The sequence below is a fragment of the Humulus lupulus genome, chromosome 6 (assembly GCF_963169125.1).
Source record: "Humulus lupulus chromosome 6, drHumLupu1.1, whole genome shotgun sequence".
In the NCBI taxonomy this organism is placed as follows: Eukaryota; Viridiplantae; Streptophyta; class Magnoliopsida; order Rosales; family Cannabaceae; genus Humulus; species Humulus lupulus.
In genome coordinates, this window is record NC_084798.1 from 221,733,121 (window position 1) to 221,757,062 (window position 23,942).

The 23,942-nt window shown below is 34.5% G+C and overlaps 4 protein-coding genes across 5 annotated transcripts; 2 read left to right on the plus strand and 2 right to left on the minus strand.

Annotated features, from left to right (window-relative positions):
- The first annotated feature begins 1,947 nt into the window (after nt 1-1,947).
- LOC133784542 (scarecrow-like protein 18) lies at nt 1,948-4,067 on the plus strand. Its single transcript, XM_062223840.1, has one exon. It carries the CDS (start codon nt 2,469-2,471, stop codon nt 3,822-3,824), a length of 1,356 nt encoding a protein of 451 aa, XP_062079824.1. The 5' UTR covers nt 1,948-2,468; the 3' UTR covers nt 3,825-4,067.
- A 5,446-nt stretch (nt 4,068-9,513) lies between these two features.
- Nucleotides 9,514-17,291, minus strand: LOC133783474 (peroxisome biogenesis protein 5). 2 transcript variants are annotated; one of them, XM_062223107.1, is made up of 15 exons: nt 17,046-17,291; nt 16,796-16,927; nt 16,545-16,707; nt 16,109-16,302; nt 15,453-15,704; nt 14,829-14,945; nt 13,415-13,558; nt 12,486-12,691; nt 11,805-12,051; nt 11,526-11,610; nt 11,170-11,283; nt 10,726-10,946; nt 10,374-10,439; nt 10,111-10,205; nt 9,514-10,012 (listed from the first exon to the last, which is right to left on the minus strand). In XM_062223107.1, the coding sequence occupies exons 1-15, from the start codon at nt 17,166-17,168 to the stop codon at nt 9,934-9,936; spliced, it is 2,238 nt and encodes a 745-aa protein (XP_062079091.1). In that variant the 5' UTR covers nt 17,169-17,291; the 3' UTR covers nt 9,514-9,933. The 2 variants fall into 2 exon arrangements, with proteins under 2 accessions (XP_062079091.1, XP_062079090.1); XM_062223106.1 differs by having other exon boundaries at nt 14,829-14,951; nt 17,046-17,290.
- A 220-nt stretch (nt 17,292-17,511) lies between these two features.
- Nucleotides 17,512-21,607, plus strand: LOC133783475 (COP9 signalosome complex subunit 6a). The gene is made up of 9 exons (XM_062223108.1): nt 17,512-17,933; nt 18,032-18,120; nt 18,209-18,302; nt 18,556-18,617; nt 18,710-18,788; nt 19,001-19,093; nt 20,104-20,204; nt 20,774-20,829; nt 21,234-21,607. Exons 1-9 carry the CDS (start codon nt 17,612-17,614, stop codon nt 21,313-21,315), a joined length of 978 nt encoding a protein of 325 aa, XP_062079092.1. The 5' UTR covers nt 17,512-17,611; the 3' UTR covers nt 21,316-21,607.
- Nucleotides 21,608-21,726: 119 nt separating this feature from the next.
- LOC133783476 (putative 4-hydroxy-4-methyl-2-oxoglutarate aldolase 3) lies at nt 21,727-22,504 on the minus strand. The gene has a single exon (XM_062223111.1). The coding sequence runs from the start codon at nt 22,286-22,288 to the stop codon at nt 21,785-21,787; it is 504 nt and encodes a 167-aa protein (XP_062079095.1). The 5' UTR covers nt 22,289-22,504; the 3' UTR covers nt 21,727-21,784.
- Between the last annotated feature and the right edge of the window lie 1,438 nt (nt 22,505-23,942).

The window sequence follows — 23,942 nt, forward strand, 5'->3', positions numbered from 1 at the left end:
AGGAAACAGCCTCTACAATAATATAATAAACTCATATATATACATTTATGAATATTGTCACTTAGGGTGTTTTTATGCTAATTTGTTTTACAGTGGTGTTTATTTGTAGTTATAGTGACATCTTGTAATTTTTTAAGAAATTAGGAATAATTTATAATGCTGAAAACAAAATTAAAATAATTGTCACACGTATATTTGTATGTTTTTTTAATACACGTATAAAAATAACTAAACTATTCCAATTTTTTTTTTAATTTGCAGAAGAATTACTATAACTGCAATAAACAACGTTATAAAAAGAATTGGGATAAAAACTCTCCAATAAGTAACATTTTTAGGGTCTGCTATACCAATACAACATTTGGGGGTGCTATCATAGAGACCCCTATACATGTATAGGAGCCAAATAATTTATTAATTTACATAATTAATGAGAATATGAGAGTGCCTTTTCATTTTCATTGATAGAAGTTGGTTAATTAATAATTAATAATATGTAAAAGAACATACCCTTCTTTTCATTACAATTTCCAAATTCCAATTATTGTATAGATGGAGTGTGTTAAAGTACAATTAGGTTAGGATTAAATAGGTGACACTACTAATTAATGAATATTATACTAATATTATATATTTCTGATCATGGTTTATTAAATTGTGTGTTTATTCTGTTTTAAAAGAAGAAGAACTATACATACATACATACATACATATATATATATATATATAGGTTGATATGCGTTCATAGAATAAGAAGGTCATGCTGGCATGGAATCTGAGGTTACCTGAAACTGTATACACAGAGAAAGAGAGAGAGAGAGAGAGAGAGAAGTAATTAATAAGTAATAACAAACTGATCGATGGATGATGATCGATCGAGTTCATTGGGGAACGATTATTATTCATGCACAGATCCAACCTACAACTTTACATACATACATATATATATCTTCTTATATTATATATTCCTGGGTATAATAATAAATAAATACACATTAATTCATTCATGTTCAATACAATATTGTCTTTGCCTGTCCAAAGATTCCTCTATTCATATTTATATGTATATATGTTTGTGGAATCTTTTTACCTATATAGCCCTCTCTACCTATATCTCTCTCCCTCTTCTTTCTTTCTTTCTTTTTCAGATATATATATATGTCTTAAACCTACAAAGGAAAATGATGATAGTTGAATTTGATTTATATATATATATATTGATGGGGAAGCGCGTAAAAGGTTGAGCATCTCTAGACAAGTAGTAGTCCAAAATAGAAACCCATGCATGATTTTTGTTAAATATATATATCTAGAATTTTTCAATATTCATTTATATAATAAATATATATATATATAATCTCCCTTATTAATTTATAAATTTATATATTTTTAACTCAACATCCATCATGCCATTCCATGTGCCCCATTTTCATGAAATTGTGTCATTTACATTCACCAAGAACACATATATATATAGGATTTAATTCAAATTTATTATAAGTTTATTGTATATATATGTTTATTATAAGTTTAATTAAGTTTATTATAAGTTATATATGTAATCATCTTATACGTTTATGCGTTACTTAATTAATTGGGAGATATTATCATGAGAAATAGTATAGTCTTATAGGCTTAAATTTTTACATACATGTAGAAGACAATATATACTTAACGAAGAATATATACAAGGATATATATATATATATATAGTGTAAATTAGCAGAGCGTGTAGATTTGAGTTATTTATTTATTGGTGAAATATTCTTAAAGAAGCATTGAAGAGTATTTATAAATGTACATATATTATGTTCAGGCCAATGTGCATACATAGTAGAGTACGTTAACCACTGCAAGCATTTCAATTTCGGCCAGTGTGTGTGGCAGAGATGATGGTTTCGTCATAATATAAAAAGCTGCCTCATCATCATCTTATATCAATCTCATCTCATGAATCATAATCATCATATATATATATATATGTTACGTTAACCTAACAAATCCACATATATATATATATATAAATATCCAAACAGTACTCATCATATCATATATGCTATCTCTCTCTCTCTCTCTAGCCAGCTTTCCAAACACAACTCTTCTCTATATATTTACCTTACTACACTACCTATCTTCTCATCCATTTATACATATACATATACATATATGCACTCTAGCTGGATTTCTTACTATAGCTCTTCCAATGTTTAACTATTCAGCTTCCTATATAGTTCATCTCTAATTTACATATTATTTATATTTATATATATACCTAATTAGAACAGTTTTCCCCAATATATATCACCTGGCTCATCCTTTCACACCTACTGTTTGCATAGCTATAGCATCTGGGGTTTGTATATGCAAGCATTAATTAACACACTCACACATATATATTAACAAATTATTAATAATCTGGAGAAAGCAATCATCATCATCATCATCATCATCATCAAAATCAGCTGATAATGCTGATGGGGTCTTTCAACTCTTCTCACCACGAACAGCCTCGAGGAGACGAAGAAGAAGAAGAAGAAGAAGAGCAAGACACTGCAGCCGCCGCCGCCTTGCCAGATCTACTTCAAACCACATCCCATTCCCACTTGGCCTTTCCAGCGCCGGCGTCTCAGCCCATCAACGCAATTCACATGCGCCAGTTGGTCATCAGGTGCGCCGAGCTCATCTCTCAGTCCGATTTGGGCGGTGCTCACCGCTTGGTCTCGGTTTTGTCGGCCAACTCCTCTCCCTACGGAGACTCCGTCGAGAGGCTGCTTCATCAGCTCGCAAGAGCCCTCTTCCGCCGCCTCCACCTCATGCAGCACCACCGCATGAGCCTCCATAACAATGAGGAAGATCAAGATCACCACCACCATCATCACCATCATCATCGTAATAATCAAGATCTGCAAGCCCTTCAGTCTTGCTATATAACCCTAAACCAGATAACCCCATTCATAAGGTTCTGTCATCTCACAGCCAACCAAGCCATTTTGGAAGTCATAGACGAGACCCACCACCAGGCACTCCACATCCTCGACTTCGACATCATGCACGGCCTCCAATGGCCACCGTTTATGCAGGCTCTGGTAGAGCGCCACCCCATGCTCCGTCTCCGCATCACTGCAACCGGAACCGACTTATCTCTTCTCCGCCGCACAGGCGACCGCCTCTTGAGATTCGCTCAGTCACTCGGCCTGCACTTCCAGTTCCACCCCCTGCTCCTCCCATCTACTGCCGATCACCCTCATCATCTTCTCATAAACACCATCAACAACAGTAGTGTGATCAACATCGACGAAGCCCTGGCCGTGAACTGCGTCCTCTACCTCCACAGACTCCTCAAAGATGACAGCGACGTGGCTGTCGACAGTGACAGCATCCACTTGTTCCTGCGCAGCATCAAAGCCCTCAATCCCACCGTGGTCACCATTGCCGAAAGAGAGGCCAACCACACCCTGGCCGACGCGTTGGACCACTACACTGCTATCTTCGACTCCCTTGAGGCCACTCTTCCCCCCAACAGTCGGGAGAGGCTCGCGGTGGAGCAGGTGTGGCTGGGAAGGGAGATCATGGACTTGGTGGCCGCGCACGAAGAGCAACGCATGACGATCAGGCGAGGATCCCAGAGGTACGAGTCGTGGGAAGTTATGCTTCGAAGCTCGGGGTTTTCGAATGTGCCGTTGAGCCCCTTTGCTCTTTCTCAAGCTAAGCTTCTCCTGAGGCTTCACTACCCATCCGAGGGGTACCAGCTTCACATTCTTAACGATTCGTTTTTTCTGGGTTGGCAGAATCGACCTCTTTTCTGGGTATCTTCATGGCACTAGCTATATATATAGCTAACATATATAATTATAATCCATCTCTCTATGGTGATCATCAACGACTTCATTCTTAATTATATTTATACATATATATATTAATTCCTGGATCCATTGAGTCTTTTGTCCTCATCATCATCGTTATAATTCTCTGTAGTGTTACTACTGTTACTTCTCTAGATGAGATGAGATGAGCTGAGCTAATAATAATAATGTATACCTATATATGCATCTATATCAATATATTTTTATATATATATCACAAATTAAACCCTGTACCAAAAACAAAGACTGGGATTTAATTTCAAGTACTATTTATATATATATATATGTCATGAATTATTAGTTTCGTATCTGATATGTTAATTGTCTCCTCTGATCTCATATATATATAAATGATTCGAAAGAGTTGTAATCAAATTAATTCATAGTAGTTGCGTTTGCATGGAAATGCAAATGCAAATGGAAATGTTTGCATGTACTTCTTCTTCTTCTAGCTTCTCATGACGGTTCTTTCTTGGGATAATACTCATCAAACTCGATCTTCTATATATATATTTGTATACTTTAATTTGTTTTTAGTATGATCTTGATTATCTCATCTCTATATATATATAAAACTAATGTTTTGGAAAGCATAATTTAAGCACTGTATATAGTTTATTATTAAATATATCACTGTATACGAGTATATCTTGTTAATTGATCGGCCGTTTAGTTGAGAGTCGAGAGTTGAGATTGATACTACTTTTTGTTAGTTAGAATAGAATAGAATAGAATATAATATCTATAGATTAGATACATATATAGCTAAGCTAGGGTTTTGTTGTGTCTCTCTGTGATGTGTGTTGGTTTAAGAGATCGAAAAAGGAATAATAAATTAACAATGTATTGTATTGTGGGGGATATATATATATATATACGATCTTGTTCCCTAAAATTCCATTGTGTGGTTGAGTGGAAGGACTACACAACGCATGAGGGTTCTTGTTTTCCACAGATGTATATATAAATCTTAATATTCTTGTCGATGTCTTTAACTAATTTTGAGATTAATTAACATTAATTAATAATAATAATAATAATATTTAATTAGATAGAGGTAGCATAAACTATGGGGTTGTGTTCCCTCAACAAAAGCATCAAAGTGCTCAAAAATAGAGCATTTCATGCTGAGATTGCCTCCTCTCCATTCCAACATGAACAACAATCCCATCCCATCCCATCCCATCTTTAATTTGTATTTACATTTTATTAATCTCTCCATAATTTTCTCTTTTTATTATATATATATATTTATCATATTATTCTACTTCTCCACCTTCTTAAACAGCATCAACCCCTCTCTTTCAGATATATTTTTGTGTGGACTTTTTGTCCCAGCTGTCTGCTATATATATATTGCCCTTAGCTTGATTTAGTGAAAGAACATATGTATATATATATATATATTAATATTGTTAATAATGGGAGTGGTAACGACTTTTCTCAGTTAAATTATAATTATATATGCATGGGTGAAATGACCCTACATGGACAACTATATAAATACATATATATATATGTTTAGGGTTCCAGTTTCCATGTTGAAACCACATAGCTAGCTTAGCTATTATATATTAAGAGGGATTCAAAATATGCTGATTTTAATCTCTATCTATATCCAGTAGTATTAGCTAGTGGAGTTGAAAACACTGACTGAGTAGTCCTCTCTCTCTCTCTCTCTATATATATATATATATATATATATGTGATGATAATGATGATGATCAAATATATATAAATATAGGTTAGTAAACTAAAACTGTATATTGTATTTTGAATATAAATATATCTGACATTGATAAGATGGTCACAAGGCATGGCATGGCATATGGCAATGGAGGGTTACCTTAGCTTAGCTTAGCTATTTAGCTTTAGGTTATTATAAAGCTTGCGTGTAGGGGAGTTATATATATATATATATATATATGCACACATATGAATGACTGATAGATCGATCAGGATCAGGCCAGGGTTGTGTAGCTGCTAATATATATAAATATATATATAATTGCACGCATATATATATATATATATTTGGCATTTGACAGACATATCCATCTCATGATTCAGACGCAACCTCCTCTCTTCACTTCACTTCACTTCTCCCATTTTTCTATTTTATCAATCCCTCTATTTCTTATCTATTTTTCCCTTCTTCAAAAAACATAATATTTATATATATTGAAAAAAAATTATTTATGTTTTTTTTTTATCACGGTGTATATATAATTTATATGTTTGATAATTTTTACAAATTTTTATGAAATTTCGCATAATTTAGTGTGCGTATTCGTGTAACAAATTATTTTAATCTTAATTTCGGCATCTTAGATATTCAGAATTTTCTGAAAATTTGTGAGTGAAGTCCCTTGTAACTATATTAATGTAACGTTATGTAAAAAAATATAATTGTTTGAGAGGTTAGGCAGTAAGAGTCGGAGAAAGGCAATCACTTATTCTTAAAACTAACAATTTTTAAGACCAAAGAGTCGGGTGGAAAAAGGGAAAAAGCTCACCGTTCCTGGTTCTCCTGTAGCTAGATCCTCCGGAACCACAAAAATCCTTAGTTAGAATGGGATTCCAACTCAGCACCTTTGGAGATTTTGATAATAGTTGCTCTTTGGAGAGCACATTACTAATTGCATTTTATTTATATAGCAAACAAACTCATCTATAATAGTATTTTGGGCACACGTATGTTAAAAAATATGATGATTAGCCATAAATCAGCAATTCAAAATATTTTTCTTGGGTATTATTGAGAAATCAGTGTTTATATGTTAAAAAATATGATGAAGAATATCCCTTCTTTAAATATACATATATAGATATTAATAGGAAGAGGAATAATCCAACCTAAATTAGTTATTAAGAGAATATAAGATCTATATAAATAGTCAGAAGAAGATATAAATGAGAATCAATTAAGCTCTAAGGAAGCTAGGAAGGTATCACATATATTATATAAATCCTCTACTCTACAGTACTATCTGAACAACATGAGAGAATATTTTTGTTTCACTATTCTATACAAAACAAATGTAATTATTATATATAATTGATGAATAGCTGATCGTGATCCAGATATACAGTACACACATATATTAGCTAATTATATATTATATACATAATTAAGGAGATAGATAGAGTCAAAGTCAATACATATAAAGTTTATTATGACTAGTATTGGTTAATTTTTGTCCACTAAACAAATTCTCTTGTTAAAAGATGAAAACTATTATCATCTCTTCTCCACTTCGATTCATGTATACATTTATATATATATATATAAATATATATTAGTAAGAAGAGAAAAATCCACCCTTAATTATCAAGAGAATATAAGATCTAGGGCTAGGGCTAGGGCTAGGGCTAGGGCTAGGGCTAGGGCTAGGGCTAGGGGCTGAGCATAAAATCCAAAAAAACCGTATACACCGACTTTCCAAACACTGAAAAAACCGAAACCGATTAAACCGAACACCAAAAAAACCGCCAACAGCTCAAACCGCCACTGTTCGGTCGTCGGTTTGAAAATTTTGTCCGGACCGATCAGCGGAACCGAAAGTGGCCAAACAATATAATATATAATAATATAATATTATATAATTATTAATTATTAATTATTAAAATTATTAAATAAAAATAAAAATATATGAAATTATCTTCTATATATTTATGTTTTAAAAATGCACAAAAATGAATTCCAACAATCCAAAAAATTTAGTTTTTTAACTAAAACTTTAAAAAAATAAGAAATTCAGTCTGGTCGGTTTAACCAACCAAACCGCGGTCCAAAACGATCGGTTTTTTCTTTTAACTAGTTTGGTCGGTCGGTTTTTGGATTGCACAGACCGAAAACCGAATTCTGGATTTTATGTTATGAAAAAACCACCCAAACCGACCGATGCTCACCCCTAATAAGATCTATATATACTCAAAAGTAGATATATATAAATTATGAGAGACAAGCTTTGTTGGCCATTATTTATAGCAAGGAAGGTACATATATATTGTACTATTATATATACTTGAACATTAGCTAATTATTATATACATGAGGAGAGTCAAAGTCCTCGTTAGATATAAATACATATATTTATTATGATTAGTATATTGGTTAATTTTGTCAACTAAACAAATTCTCGTACTAGAGTAGTATATATATATATAATAAGCAATTAATAAGCGTAGCTAGAGATACCTAGTTACTACTACTGGTGGTGGACATTTGAGTCAGATTGGTGAAAAATGTAAGGACAAGAGCACTCTTTAGCCTTTGCTGTATTTGGATCACTTGATTTAATAGTGTGTATATACATATATATATATATATGCATATTTATTTATTGAACACTTCTTCTTACGTCACTATGCTACAAGACAAAACAAAACAAAGTACTCACTATATACAGTACTACTTTGTGTGTAGTTCATATCGAGAGTAGTAATATTCTCTCTATATATATAGTCTATAGTAAGTAATATGCATAAACATTTATACTTAGGGTTATGGTTTTGATTCATTTTATTTAATGAGTGATATCATAAGATATAATCAAATGTACAGCTCTGCAACTTCATATGAGATATAATATATATATATATTTATGAAAAAATGGTATGATTGAAAGAGACGAGGAACAGCTTAGCTAGTTGGGACAATACTGCAAGTGAACATCAACCCTTTATATATTCTGTATTTTTTTTTTTTTTTTTTTTTTTTTGTGGTTTGTGACAAAAGAATTATTTAAAAAAAACACACACACACGTACCACGACAGACACTGTCGACAGGATTCTCCAATGGATACTGTCATTATTATTATTATTATTCTCCAGTGAAGCACGTAATATAAGATGCCACAAGGTCAAGTAGTGTGTGTATATATAAACACATTACAGATATTCCATTACAAGTAAAAAAAAAAGAAGAGAAAAGATGGTACTATTAGGTGGTGTGGTAAATAGTAAATAGTAAATAGTTAGGTATAGAGTCTACGAGAGTGAGAGAGTGAGTGAGTGAGTAGCTTTGGCTTGGTTTGGTTTGGTGTGTGTGAATAAATGAGTTCATGTGGCTCACTGGTCACTTACTTGAAGGCCTTATGTTAGTTCCATTCTGAATTGATCACTGTCACTTTTCTCCTCTCAATTCCATGGTGCATTTATGTCTCACCAACCCAAAATCATGACTGATGAATACATTTGCACAATCAAATTTCAATATTATTAGGTTTATACCATTTTAGATCTTTGACCCATTATCTAGATCTTTGATAAATTATTTTTTAGACTTTGTATTTTATAAAATGATTCAAATAGGCATCTAAACTTATGATTTGATAAACAGAATGAATATTTTTGTTCTGAATTGTTAGTTTGATAAATTATTTGTGATTTTAGTTCAAAAAACTTTAATCAAAATCAAATTTAAAAGTCTATTTTAACTATTTTAAAAAACACAAAATCCAAAAGATAATTTACCAAAACACAGATCCAAACAAGTAATGTGCCAAAACACAAGTCATAATCCCATATTGCTATGGCCCATCTATTATATTTTATATTTAAGTAGTCATATGTTAGAGTTACTTAAGAACCTAATTCATACTAACAACTCCAATTTTTTATGCATACAATAAATTACTAAGAAAGAAAAAAATGAGATTCTTCTCTCTTATGATCATAATAACATACATACATACATGATACAATGTAACAAACTAACTGCTATAGTAAATTTGTATGCATGAATATCAAGACTATGATGACAATTGACACATATATTCAGAGCAAGGGGACCCTCCTTATTTTTTAACCTTTCTTTTTTTTTTTTTATCCTTCCGTGCCTACTAGGCCAAGTGCTTGCCTTTAACCTATTTACTGACCCAAATTGTAAAATACTTCCAAGTGGTAAGTCCCACCTCTCTCAATCTAAACCCAAAAACATAGGGGAGGGGACCATCTGAGTTAGTAACTAGTCCCTTCGTCAATGACCCATTTATTCTTCATCCACACCCTCCTCTAATGGAAAGAAACCTTACATTGTAGAGTGTGTGTTTTATTCAAAAGTATCATAGAGGAAACTCTTTTTGGAGAACATCAAGATTCCGCGAATCGCAAGCTTCTAACATGTCGTTCCTATCGGCACAGCTGCAACAAACCAAACAAAGGAAAAAAAGACATATTAACCTTTTATGGCATAAGGGAAGGAACAGCGCTCCGTTTATTCCCATGTGGTACGTCCATACCTCAACGAAATTCTCAAGTATTGCCACGCGTTGTCTGCCTTTGGATTCATGGCCAGTGCGCGAACATAGTAACGAACGGAATCCTCGTGCATGCCCTAAAGTACCAAGAAAAGGAACCAAAACATGACAAAAACAACTTTAATTGCTATGGATGGGGTCAGATTTATTTGTAATTGTCTGTGATAGAGTTGCAGGGATTCACGAGCATGTGAAACTAGGGCACTACGAAATAACAAGTCAAGTCCAAAAGAGTAGGAACAAACCTGGTTGGCATAACTGATACCCATGTTGGCCCATGCACGAACATAATTAGGTTTTAAATCCAGTGCCTGCAAACACAACGACACAATAGGTAGTTTATAGGTAAGAACAGTATCATAGTATTCGGGTTGCCGAACAAGAGGTCAAAACACTTGCAACCGTGACTTTATCTTTACATGAAAATGATCATTTCTCATTATCTAGTGGTAGTATTTTGACCATGTAGATTATCAGAAGTATAGGAATCAAATGTTACATACAAATGAAAAGAAAAGCAAATTTCAAGTTAAATCTTTCGTTTATATATTATATTACCCCAGGAGTATATAAGGGATTAACAATAGAGATTTTTACCTGTTGATAAGCCAATATTGCATCTGCACTCTGAACACTATTTGCTTGTGTTGCACCAAGCTTGTTCCAGAGAGAGTAGTCATGCGGTTTTAGTTTCAAAGCTGTTTGAAAGGACTCGATGGCTTTGTCATACTCTCTAGATAAATTGTAAAGAACACCCAAAACTATGTGAACATCTGCATCCTCTGGCGACATTTGAGCAGCTTCATTGAATAACCTAGCTACCTACCAGCAGCAAAAAATAAATTTGAATTGCATTCAAATGTTTACGCGGATATTTGCAAATTTATGTTTATTTTCAATTAAATGGACATCTATAGTCATGAGAAGATTTCCTTAACGCTCTCACGTATGAAAATAGACATTTAAATGACTTTCACACATTTGTTACTACTATGGATAACAGAGTATGCAAAGATGAAACAAATAACAAAAAGAGAACACCTACATCAGCATAGTACAATGAATCAGCCAACTCTGGAGTCGCGAGTGTCCCATATTTTGGATGGTTACGTAACCAACCATATAAATATTTTAACGCTGCTGCCTGCTCCAACTCTGCATATTAAAAACGAAGAATCATTTCAACAGTGTTAAAAATAAAAATTGTTTTGTCCTTTACCAGTAACATAATACTTCAAAAGAAATACATTTCCACACTACTACCAAATTAACTGGTTCAATACATAATAATAGATCATTTATAAATAGAGTAATTGGTGAAATACAAAACATGATAAGCATGATGTCAGGACCCATGTTCTACTTTCCATACACACTTTGAGGAAAAAACTACTGACCATTTGTATGACTCACACCAAGAGCAAGAAGCACTTCCAAATTAGTTGGATCAGCTTCCTGCGCCCGCATCATAGCTGCAATAGCCTGCAAACATTGCATTTCAAGATAAATGTGTTATACAAATACTTTACCCCAAGTTTTTTTGGGGAGGGAGGAAGGGGATTTATTTAATGGAACTGAAAACCTAGAGTACAAGATAATTCCGCTAATGCTGGCCTTGTAGTTATACCAGTAATAACTTGTTTACTGTAACTTAAATATAGAAGTAGCAGAATCACCTGTTGGTCATCATCATTCTCTGCATTTGCTATTCCAAGTAGCCTCCAACCTTCAGAATTTTCAGGATTTTTCAGAACTTCAGCCTCTAAAGCAAGCACGGCTTCACTCAAAAGGCCTTTGCGGAACAGTTCTTGACCTTCTTTTAAGGGATTCGGGTGACCAACATAGGGATTCATATCAGAGAAGACATAGACCCCCCTAGAAGCATCTGACCGCTGCTTGGAAACTACTTGCTCATTTAGGTACCTATACATATGGAGTCATATAGATACAAATCAAGTTTTTCAAAGCAAAAAGAAACTTTAGTTATGATTTAAGTTCTCTTGTTTTATGATGACCAAAAAGTATCCATCCAAAGCAGTACAGCGGTTACAACCTTCAAACTTCAGACGCACTATAACAACACCGGAGACTAAAATTTTAAGTTCATTATTCATTGGAATTCACTGAAGCAGTGGACTTTTACTTTACATTATACCTTCAATCTGCCCTCTACTAGATAAATATCATGGTCAACAAGGGGAAAAATGATGGTAATTAGAGATAAGTAGAGAAGCACTTCTAAATCCCAATAAAACAGGCTATCCTACTGAAAGTAAGAATTGATTACATTAAATTTCTTTTGCTTATTTCCAACATTACTGCGTTAAAAAAAAACATGGAAAAGCAAGCATACTTACTCATCATAAGCATTAGCCCAAGCATCAGCTGAACTATCCCCAAAAGCTCCTTCACCAACTTGCTTCCCAAATTCGTCTGCCCAGTCCTTGGACTCGTTATTAATATGCAAATTAGAAAACTCATCCACCCACTGATCATCAGCTGAAGCATGTCTCTCTCCACCAGAAGCAAACTCGTTCGCCCAGCGATCAGCTCCACGAGAAGCCTATAAACCTCAAAATATCAGTTCACAGAGATTTTTACTTGAGATCAATAACTCCTCAGTTAACAATAATAAAGTTGGGAAAAATATGTTATATTGTCTCATTATTGACAAGTATCTTTAACACTATTTTGTGTATATTCTACTCCAGCTTGTTCAGAAGAATGGATATCACAAATTAAGTTACTTCACTTCAATATCAGGAGAAGAGTGAGGATTTTAGGCCACGCTTTTAATATTTAGAAGACACTTTAAACACTGGTAATAAAACTTCACCTATATATGTATATATAGTTGCATAGGTATGATAGAATATAGTGAACATAGGAGCAATTATGATTCTACATTCCTAGGAACAACATTTAAGAGCAAAGTAGAGCAACAAGATCACTACTAGCATCTTGCATCACATGGAGCAACCACACAAAATTTAGAAAAACATAAATCCACAAGTACAGCCCAAGAATCCCAAAATCTTAAATTATGCCAAGTAGATTCAGATCAAGCAGAAAATCAGCTACAGATGAAAACTAAAGTCTGATATGAAAAATCAGGATTAAGGACTTCTTTACTCCTTAATCGAAGGTTATGCAATTAGTAAAAAATGAAAACTGCTTGCACTAGATAAGATTAATATGCATATTAGATATTCAATGACAAAATAAAAGGCTTCCCGAGAAATCAGAATTATGATGTAAGCACATTAATATACGGTTTTTTACGCACAAATTCATCAGCCCAAGCAGGGCCCGGGTTGTACTTCTGTTGATATTCTGTTGCCCAGTCCCCAGATGATGATGCAGTTTGATTATCGTTGATATTAAGTTCTCCACGACTCATCTTTGACACAAACTGAAGAAACTTTGAATTCTGCATAAACAATGAGTTTGGCACACTTAGCTCTATCAAAATAAAAGAGGAATAGAATAACTAATAAGACTTCACTAATTGTTCAAATGCAAATGGTGCCAACGGCTCATAAAACTGTTCTCTGATAGATCATATAATCACACTCCATCTTTTCCTCTATTTTCTCCAAAATATAATTTTTCTTTTTTTTTGACTGAGCTCTTCGCCTAACTCTACAATATTTGAGGAACAAGAAACTATAACTGCTGCTATATGTAATAGTTTTCTGGGTTTGGCCCCATCATTGTGAAGATAATTTGGCATAGTGCGATGGTTTAGGGTCGAAGTCCAACAGATGTTAAAAACTTTGGAATGTCGCCTTGTAGGCAATTTATTGGGAACTCTGGTTAGAAAGAAATAAGAATAAGAGGTTCTTTCAGGAATTAGTTTTGGATGGATTTCAACTTTGGGAGACTTAAATTTCAGGTGGTCATTTGGATCTCATTGTGTTCTCATATTTTGGTTTACTTAGAGATTGGAACTTTTGGCTGTGATCTTAGATGATCGTTTATCCTTTCCCCTGTCGTGAATAATATCTTACCATCTATTGTAGACCTATTGGTTTTCTTCTATCAAATATATTGTCAGCTTCTTATATTAAAAAAAAAAGTAAATAATAATTTTATAAAATAAATTTTTATCATTTCCATACAATCAAAATAAAACTATAAACTTAATGAGTTAATTGGACTTTTTACATAAGAACTAGATTAGAAAAATACAGTAAAAGTACACTATGGCACATCGTTTTGAATGATGATTCATTAAATGGATAATAAGCATGTAAACTTGAAACTAACACGATTATTATACTGATTATTATACTCACTTCTAGCCTAGTTTAGCATCCTTGGACCATAGAATTAGTCAAGCAATAGCGTGTAATTCTACTCAGCCTATCAAATTCCATGTTCCAAGATATTTAAATTGTGGAACCAATATAATATACAATACAAACAAAGTAAAAATCTAAATGGTAGTTTGCCATTAATTTCCCTTCCTCAAACATCTTGAAAGATGAGTAAGTTCCAGAAACTAATGGCCCAACAACATATGCATAATTGTAATCAACGAAAAGTGTACTGATCACAATACTTGTATCATCACACACACTCAAAAAGACATGGAAAAAATATATATGAAAGTTAGAAGCAATAAACACGTGCAGAAGAATATCTTCATGTTAAAAACAAGAGAATCATAAAGTTGTAGCACAACATAGATTACAAACCTGAAATTTAGGATCATTGTTCTGAGCTAATGTATTAGCAAGCATACGACTTTGCTCCATAGCAGCTAAGTTTGCAACATTTACCCCACCCATTTGATCCATTGACGTCAACTGAGACTGCTCCTGTGAACAAAATTACAAAATCAAACTCAATGTATGGATGACTATTTTATAATTCTTCAAAAGGTTGAAAGAGCAGCCAAACAATCAATCAAAGAGATACAGCCCTTAAGTGGATGAAGTTGATGCAAAAAAGAAAATAAAATTTATAACAAAAAAATAAATTTAACTACATTGTAAATCAAAACTTAAGTGATCCAATTCGGATACATGGTCCAAGAGCCATTTTTTAATGTAAAGGCTTACATGCCAATTATCTTTATGGTTAGTCTTTTAAAATCCTATAAATGGATTAACATTATAAGCTATTGCCTGGAATACTAGTGTCACAAGAACTCAGAGCACACCATTGTTACTTCTCACCTTCTTATAATATTTATAGAAATATTTTTTTATGATTGAAGCTCTTAAGGAAATATATGATGAAATAAAGAAAAAAGAATAAAAGACTTCAGAAATTAAAGGGAAAATATACTGTTGACTAATATTCTAATATTTCCTTGCCTGCTCAAACTCAGAGGCCCATCCATTGGCACCATGCTGTCGCTCAAATGAGTGAGCCCAAGCATTAGGATCACCACGTTCTGCACGATGCTGGCTGAATTCAGTAACCCATCCATCTGCAGCCGGAAAACCTGGTTTTATCATGCCTTGGGATTCATTCCAGTAATCCTCTAGTTCCCGTAATCTGGCAGGAAAAGGCCCCTTAACCTGACCATTGCCATCTATATCTAAAGAAGATAAAAGTGCATTCACCTGAAAATTACAAGTCAAAAAATTTAGTCACTAAGAAGAAAATGACATGATGACTTTCTTCTTAAGATAAGGAAATAAATGAAATATAAAAAAGGCTATAAAGACCAGCATAAGTGAATGTTGCAGTTGAAGCTTGTGGTAATCAGAAGCACATAAATGAAGCCAGCAGAAAACAGTTCCAAACAATGAACGTAAAGATAGCAGCAAAAAACTTGGACATATATGAAGGAAAAAAATTAAAACATGTTGTCAAAGTCCAAACAGTTACCACATAGTCTAATGAGTTTAGTGCTCACTTATTACAGGTTGAGTACATACAGATGCGGTGAAGTTAAAAATGGCCTAACCCAAGAAAATGAAAAAATAACTTATCGGATTTAATTGAAGAAGAATAAGTTTCAGACCTGTGCATTAATAAATTCTTCACCCTTATCAGCAAAAATGTGTCTGGCCATTATGCTGGAACGATCACGGATACACTGTTTGTCACCTTGAGACAATCCTAACATAGGAAGAGGAGCAGGGCGGAAAGGCATTCCACCACGACTACTCTCAACAAATGAGTGCAAAAAGCTTGACAATACTCTCTGCGGTGGCCCTGCAAAAGAAGAAATACATGTAAAAATGACACTGCATAATTTTCCACATTTCAGTATCACCAAACCCAAACCCCCTTGCTTCAATTTTGAGAGAATAATTGGATACTTATTTCCCTGCGTCGGTGACAATATAATGACTTCTCCACTAATTCATCTTACATAATTTTTTAGTCAATTCATTTTCTCCATATGGGTATTTCACACTCATAATTTAAACAAACCTGAAAATCAAAAGAATTACCTTCCAAAATCGGTTGAAGTTGAGAAGAAGCACCACGGTCATAGATATGCTGGAATTCAATATCTCTGTGGTGAGGAGTAAGATGAGGGGCTTGCACCTCATCCCAGGCATCTGCAAGATTAGCATGATCAGCAGAGCGAAAGGCGCCAATGAAGTCCGATCCCTGAGACGAAAAAATACGTTTTGTGGTGAGCGAAACTGAAAAAAAAAAAAAAGCAAATTGCGTAAGGTTATGGTGAAAAAACTCAAACCTGGGTGCCCGGTTGCAGGAATGGACGGTCAAACTCAGAGCCAGGGAGTTGAAGCAGATGGTCATTAGTTTGGTCGTAAAAGGGTCTCTGGGAAGGTCCGTGCGCCGCCGTAGGAATCTCCTCTAGCCTTTCCTGTTGTCAAACCGTATCACAAAATAAAAAAAACAAGAGCAAAAACACAGAAAAGAAAGATTAGAAGTGTAATTGGAATTGGAACTGGAATTGAGAGAGAGAGTGAGAGAGAGAGGACCTTAGTCTTGGAGGAAGAACCAATAAGAGCGTTGGCGAGAGCACCGAGAGGATTGGCGGAGGAAGAAGAAGAGCCAGGAACGGCACAAGCTGCTCCACCAGTAACAAGATCACGCATCGCCATATCTTCCGAAATCGATCACCACCACCGACCTCCTCCACTCCGTCCACACACTCCTCAAAATCTTCTTCTCTTCTCTTCTCTTCTCTTCACTATTTTAATTTTAAAATAAAAATACAAATAAATATGGCTTGGGATTTGGTATTGTTTGTAAAACGATAACTATACTATATACAGCTCAACCTCTTCCTTTCTTTCTGCTGACGTCATCATAATCTACGTTCTCGGCCCAAAATGATAATTGGACCGCGGCCCAAGTCCAAATATCACAGGCCCAATTATAAAATAATTATTTTTTATTATTAAAAAACAAATTAATAATAAATATTGTTCTGAATTTGGGAAAAGGCAACGGGTGTAGAGAGAGAGAGAGAGACTACAGTAGAGTGCAATTGCGAATCGGCGAAACCAGAAGAGAGGGAAGAAGAAGAAGAAGAACGGAAACAATGGCGTCATCGTCGAGCAGTGGACTAACGTTCAAGCTACACCCACTCGTTATAGTAAACATATCCGATCACTATACGAGGGTTAAGTCTCAGATGCAACCACCGCATCTTCCCGCGGAGTGTATCAACAACGCCGCCGCCTCCTCCTCTGATGCAGCCCCTTCTTCCTCGTCGCCTCCATCTACGCCTCCCAGGGTCTACGGATGCGTCATCGGAGTCCAGAGAGGTCGTACCGTCGAGATCTTCAACAGCTTCGAGCTTCTCTACGATGCCTCCACCCATTCCCTCGACCGTGTTTTCCTCGAGAAGAAGCAAGAACTCTGTTCGGTTCCCTTCTTTTTCTCTTATTCATCGTAATTTGCTTGTTACATTCTTTCAGTATTTCGTAGGGTTTTGCTGATTTTTTTTTGTGGTTGTCAGATAAGAAGGTTTTCCCCCATTTTTACATTCTTGGTTGGTACTCCACTGGAAGTGATGCTGAGGAATCCGACATGAACATTCATAAAGCTGTAAGCCCATTTCTGTTATACTTCTATCTGTAAAGTTAAGCTAACCCTTAACTTGCACAACTTACTGAAACATTTTGGCTTGTCTCAGCTGATGGATATTAATGAAAGCCCTGTTTATGTTCTCCTCAACCCATCAATCAACCATGCTCAAAAGGATCTTCCAGTTACTATTTTTGAAAGTGGTATGTCACTCATTCATTAAGCTCCAGGATCAGGGGACTTTAAGGGGAACCCACATTTTCCCCTTGAGTACTTTTCTTATAAGTTCCTTAAGTTAGATTTCAGCCTTTCACCTTTCTCATGTGGTCAGGGTTCTATGATGATTTAATTGCTTAGCGAATTGTTTATAATCTTGTAGACTTGTTCATGTTTAAGTAGCTCTATAAAAAAAATTGTCTTTTAACTTTATTACTCTTTTTTCTATGCAAACTCAAGAGCTGCATGTCATAGATGGGATACCACAACTAATTTTTGTCCGTTCAAGCTACACTATTGAGGTCAGACACTAGTATGTATGGAGTATAAATCTTTTAACTAGTATTGATCAGAGTTACTTAGGCTTTTTTCTTTTGTTGGACCTGTTTCATAGACAGTAGAAGCAGAAAGAATCTCAGTTGATCATGTTGCTCATCTTAAACCTTCTGATGGAGGTTCTGCTGCTACACAATGTGAGTCCTTCTTCCTCTCTTTACCTTCCCTGCCTAATTTTTTTCTAAGTGTTACTTATTTGTTTATTATTGATAATTGATAATCATAGGGTGGGAATTCTTTTCTATTATATGGTTTATTCTTTCTCCGGAGAATCGTAAAATTAGTGATCACTCCAACCTAAGTATTTTTTCTTTTGTTTTATATATTAATATAGTTTAGTTGTCTGCAGTGGCTGCTCACCTTACAGGCATACATAGTGCCATCAAAATGCTGAATAGCAGAATTAGAGTGCTACATCACTATCTTCTTTCGATGCAGAAAGGTATGAACCGACATTTAGTAGTAGAGCAGATAGATATTTTATCCTAAATATGTGGATGATTAGTGTTCAAATCTTAAGAGACTAGGGAAGTAAGAAAACAAAGAAAAGAGGAGAAATATTTCAACACTGGGAAGTACCTTTCTGAGTTGAGTAATTAGTAATTTATAGAAGAGTACTACATAAAGGGAAATCTGTTAACAGCCCCTGTATTTCAGTTAACATTAACCAATACAGCTGCTAGTAACAGAAACAGAAATAATTAATTGTTTTTTCTAACCCGAGCTGTATCTCTTCTAGACTCTTCTCAACTCTTTCTTCTTTAACACACCCCCTCAAGCGAAATAGTGACTCAACTACCCTGATCTTGTCTTTGAACATTAGAAATCGTGCTACTGAAAGTCCCTTAGTCAATGTGCAAACTCTTTGACCTTGTATGGGAACATATATGATTTCTAAACTTCCTTGAATAACCATGTCACGGACAAAATGAAGATATGTCTTTACGTGTTTAGTTCTAGCATGATACACTGGACTGTTTGCTAAAGCTGTTGCTTCCATGTTGCCAGTTCTAGCATGATACACTGGACTGTTTGCTAAAGCTGTTGCTTCCATGTTTCCAGTTCTAGCATGATACACTGGACTGTTTGCTAAAGCTGTTGCTTCCATGTTGCCAGTGTTACACCAAACAATAGATTTAGTTGCTATGAATATTTTTAGTTATTCTGATTGTGAACAAGACTTGGCTATTACATGCTGCTTCTTAGAGCTTTAGAAAACAAGAAATCTTCCCAACCTGTATATGTGAATCCTTGTAACATCAAGTTAGAACCAGATTGGAAAATAAGTACGATTCTGTGAGTGCATTGGGTGACTGGATTTTCAATAATGACAAATATTTTCGGCATAAATAATTTAATCAAGTTTGGCTCAAGGTTTTTGGCCATTTTGGTCTGCCAAAAGTGTGGAGAATAGCACTTTGTTAAACCCCTTTACTTTTTCTGGATATGTAGGTGAAATACCTTGTGAGAATTCACTGCTAAGACAAGTATCAAGTCTTCTGAGAAGGTTGCCAGCCATAGAATCTGGAAAGTTCTTTGATGATTTCTTGATGGTAAGTGCAGCGTGCTCATTTTGTAATTGTCACTTGTATTCATAGCATATTTTCTACAATTGTGTTGAAAATGAGAATTTGAATCACCTAAAGCAAAAGAATGTGAAACCTTTTGACTATGCCTTTCTGACAAAACAAAATTGTATTAAAAACTGACATCATTGGTTATAATATGTCACGGTAAAAAATCAATGCTCATTTGTAATCTTTCTGTCTTTACATATAAAAAAAAAAAAATTCTGGCCAACGTTGGAATGTCAAATAGATGAGATTTGTGAGTGTGATTAAAGAATGGGATTGTGTCTATTTGAGATCCTCGTTGCTCTTCAGTAATTGGACAGAATAGACTAGAGGGTAAGGTGATGAAAAGGATAAGTAATTATTACATGGTTCGAATTGGACCAAAAGAAGAGGTTAAAGTTTCATTATGTTGCAATTTTGCATTTCAATTTCAAATCAACATGTGAATCAGTGAATATAGTAAATCGTATTAAATTGACAGTCATCATTATTTCCAAGAAGGACCCTATTGCTCACTTTGTCTTCTCTTCTACTGTTTTTTTTAATAGGAATACAACGATACGTTGCTGATTACATACCTAGCCATGTTCACCAACTGCTCAAGGTAACTGAACTCTTAGATGTTTATCATTTCAATGTGGTAATAGAATTGACAATAAACAATAATAATAATAGTACTGTTTAGTGGTGAGTTCCAAATGTGTCCAGCTGCTAGTCTTGACTCAGCATCATCATTTAACTGGAGCTTGAGCTTCATAGTCTTGCCGCATACACACAGTTACTAGCTCCAGTTTGTGCTTGTAAACTCAAAGCTGGCTAAACGAGCGATATTAGTATAGCTGAATCTGGTATTGGCCAATTTGCCAATGGCCAACGCATTAAGTTTAATAAGTTGTGTACAGATATTGGATTTATTACATGTCGAGAGGCCTCAAGTGCGAGCAATTATAATAGTTGTTGCATATGGTAATATTCTCATCTGATCCCGTTATGTTTTCTCTGCCACAGCGCAATGAATGAGCTAGTGGACAAATTCAACACTGCTTATGACCGACATAGTAGAAGAGGTGGACGAACTGCTTTTTTCTGATTGTTTGCTCTACTCTTTACCTGACTATCTCAGCGAGTTGAAATGGAAGTAGTTTTACCTGGTGCTACTGCTGTTTGGTGCAATATTATACAGGCTTTAGAGCTATTTGTTAGGAAACAATAGTGAGAGTGAGAAAGAGAAATCTGTATCTGTTATGTTTATTTTAGCCATTTCTTACTGATGGAAATATATGGTTTTGGAAATGACCAAAAGCTTGGAATTAGTGGTGGCTGCATATGCCATATTTCATATTTGATAGAAAGTTTAAAGAGAAGTTCAAAAGTTTATGGTTTTTCCTTCTACATATTAAAAAAACAAACAAATGAACAAACGAGCATTCTATTAATCTAATCTATATTCCATTTCAATTCCATTCCAAAGTTAAAAGTACATGTAAAGACACATCTTGAATGAATTTGAAATGATATTTTTATTGATTTGACAAGAGAAAAAGAAGCAAAAAGGAGTATCAAAGAGAGAGCTCAGTGCTGGAGATGAGAATGCCATCGCTATCAGCATACAACCACTCAGAATCCCTAAGAAAAACCCCAGCAATATGAAGAGGAACATGCTTCTCCCCAACCCCTCTTTTGTTAGACTTGACAGGATGAGAGGCCAGAGCTCTGACCCCAATATCACACCCATTGATCTCATCCACATCTCTGACGCACCCATTGACCACAATCCCAGCCCAGCCCATGTTCTGGGCAAGCAGAGCCAGATTCCCACCCAGCATGCCACAGCGCAGGCTCCCTCCTCCGTCGACCACCAGCACCCTCCCCTCCCCTTGGGTCTCCAGTGCCTCCCTCACCAAGGTGTTGTCCTCGAACACCTTGACAGTCATTATGGGCCCTGAGAATGCTCTCCTCTGCCCGTACGCCCTGAACACTGGCTGCATCACTCTCAGATCACCACTGGCCAGAAGCCCTGCGTTTGTGTCACATAGCTCGGCGGTTGCCAGCAGCCCAGCCATCCCCAATCTCCAATCTCAAATCTACAATCTCAATCTCAATCTCAATCTCAAATCTGACTTCTTTTGAGTAAATTAAGCAGAAGAAAGTCACAAACAGATATATCACTTCTTCTTTTATTGGCTTGTGTGCCCTGATAGTCATCACCGCCAATATTTATTTTGTTTATCTTCTAACTTTTAATTTTGACTAGTTTTCCTTTCACACCTCTCTCTCCCAAGTCAACAAACATAATTCCAATATAGAATATAGATATAATTATTTTATTGACACCCACCGATAATTTTTTATAAAATAGTATCTAACTTTTGATTAGTTATCTAAATTTTTTGATTAATTGTCTAAAATTTTCGACCGATTGTCTAAATTTTTCAATCAGCTGTCTAAATTGTTGAATAGTTGTCTAAATTATGAAATGTCATTTTGCAAATTGTCGAATAGTTGTCTAAATGATGAAATATCATTTTGCAAAGAATTATTAAAATTAAACTAGAGTGCAAAATAACTTAAAAAAAAAGATCATTTTACCAAGAACCTCTCATTATAATTAGAACAAACAACCCTTCAGCCCCATATCTTTTGCAAATAGTTTCCACGTACCCCATCACTTTTGCTCTTTTATCAATTTGCCCCATTATTTACCAAAGTAAATATCATTTCTCTTATTTCTTACTTTTGTCCACAAAAAAACTACATTTTCCCATTTAATTCTTTTTAATAATTACAAAAATAAATAACTATGTATATAAATTATTCTTTACTTGTATTATTATCCTTAAGAAACTACTAATCCAATTTTTTATTTTTCTAATTTTTTCTTAGCTATATATTTTCTAAAATAATATATTATAAGTATATATATTATATTTTTCTTCTAAATTAATATATAAGCATATATTAAAATAATAAATTTATATAAAATAATAAACTCGCTAATATATATTTAGGACAATTCTTCTATAGGGGCTTTACTTTAAGCCTTACTAGTAGAGCTCTCGGTGTTTCTCGACCTATGAATAGTTTTCGGCGTGATTTTTTTATGACCGTATATATTGTAGCTATTTAGAGCGTCCTGCAAATTTTCAGGAAATTCTGAATAGTTTACAATACCGAAAACTAGGTTCAAACATGTTTTCCACGCGCATAAAAAAAATTAGTCACGCGTGCAACAACATGTTTGAACCTAGTTTTTTGTACTGTAAACTCTTTGAAATTTTCTGAAAATTTGCAGGATGCTCTAAATAGCTACAATATACACGGTCATAAAAAAAATTCGTGCCGAAAACTCTTCACGGATCGAGAACACTAAGAACCCTACCGGTAGGGCTTAAAGTGAAGCCCCTATAAGAGAATTTCCCTATATATTTATAGAATAAAAATTAATATATATTAATTTTTATTTTTCTTCTATATGTGTATAAGTTAATATATGTTAGTGAGTTTATTACTCTAATATGTGTATGTTTGAGTAATTATTTTTAACTAATTATAAACTCTTATGTATGCTTATATATATTAATTTAGAAGGAAAATAAAATATGTATATATGTTTGTTATCCCCAAAATTTCAATTCGATGACGTGACAATCAGAAGTGACAAGCGGCAATGCATGGTTAAATGACACATTAATAGTCAATAAATGTATTGGCCAAGGA

Bases quoted from the DNA above. Each gene is read 5' to 3' on its own strand.
- LOC133783475 (XM_062223108.1), top strand. From the start codon at position 17,612: ATGGCGTCATCGTCGAGCAGTGGACTAACGTTCAAGCTACACCCACTC. The intron at 18,303-18,555 runs GTATGTCACTCA...TGCAAACTCAAG, and splicing joins AGTTACTATTTTTGAAAGTG to AGCTGCATGTCATAGATGGG. The intron at 20,205-20,773 runs GTAAGTGCAGCG...TTTTTTTAATAG, and splicing joins TCTTTGATGATTTCTTGATG to GAATACAACGATACGTTGCT.
- LOC133783474 (XM_062223106.1), bottom strand. From the start codon at position 17,168: ATGGCGATGCGTGATCTTGTTACTGGTGGAGCAGCTTGTGCCGTTCCT. The intron at 10,440-10,725 runs GTAAAAATCTCT...TTGTGTTTGCAG, and splicing joins CAATATTGGCTTATCAACAG to GCACTGGATTTAAAACCTAA. The intron at 10,013-10,110 runs GTATGGACGTAC...GGTTTGTTGCAG, and splicing joins TACTTGAGAATTTCGTTGAG to CTGTGCCGATAGGAACGACA.
- LOC133784542 (XM_062223840.1), top strand. From the start codon at position 2,469: ATGCTGATGGGGTCTTTCAACTCTTCTCACCACGAACAGCCTCGAGGA.
- LOC133783476 (XM_062223111.1), bottom strand. From the start codon at position 22,288: ATGGCTGGGCTGCTGGCAACCGCCGAGCTATGTGACACAAACGCAGGG.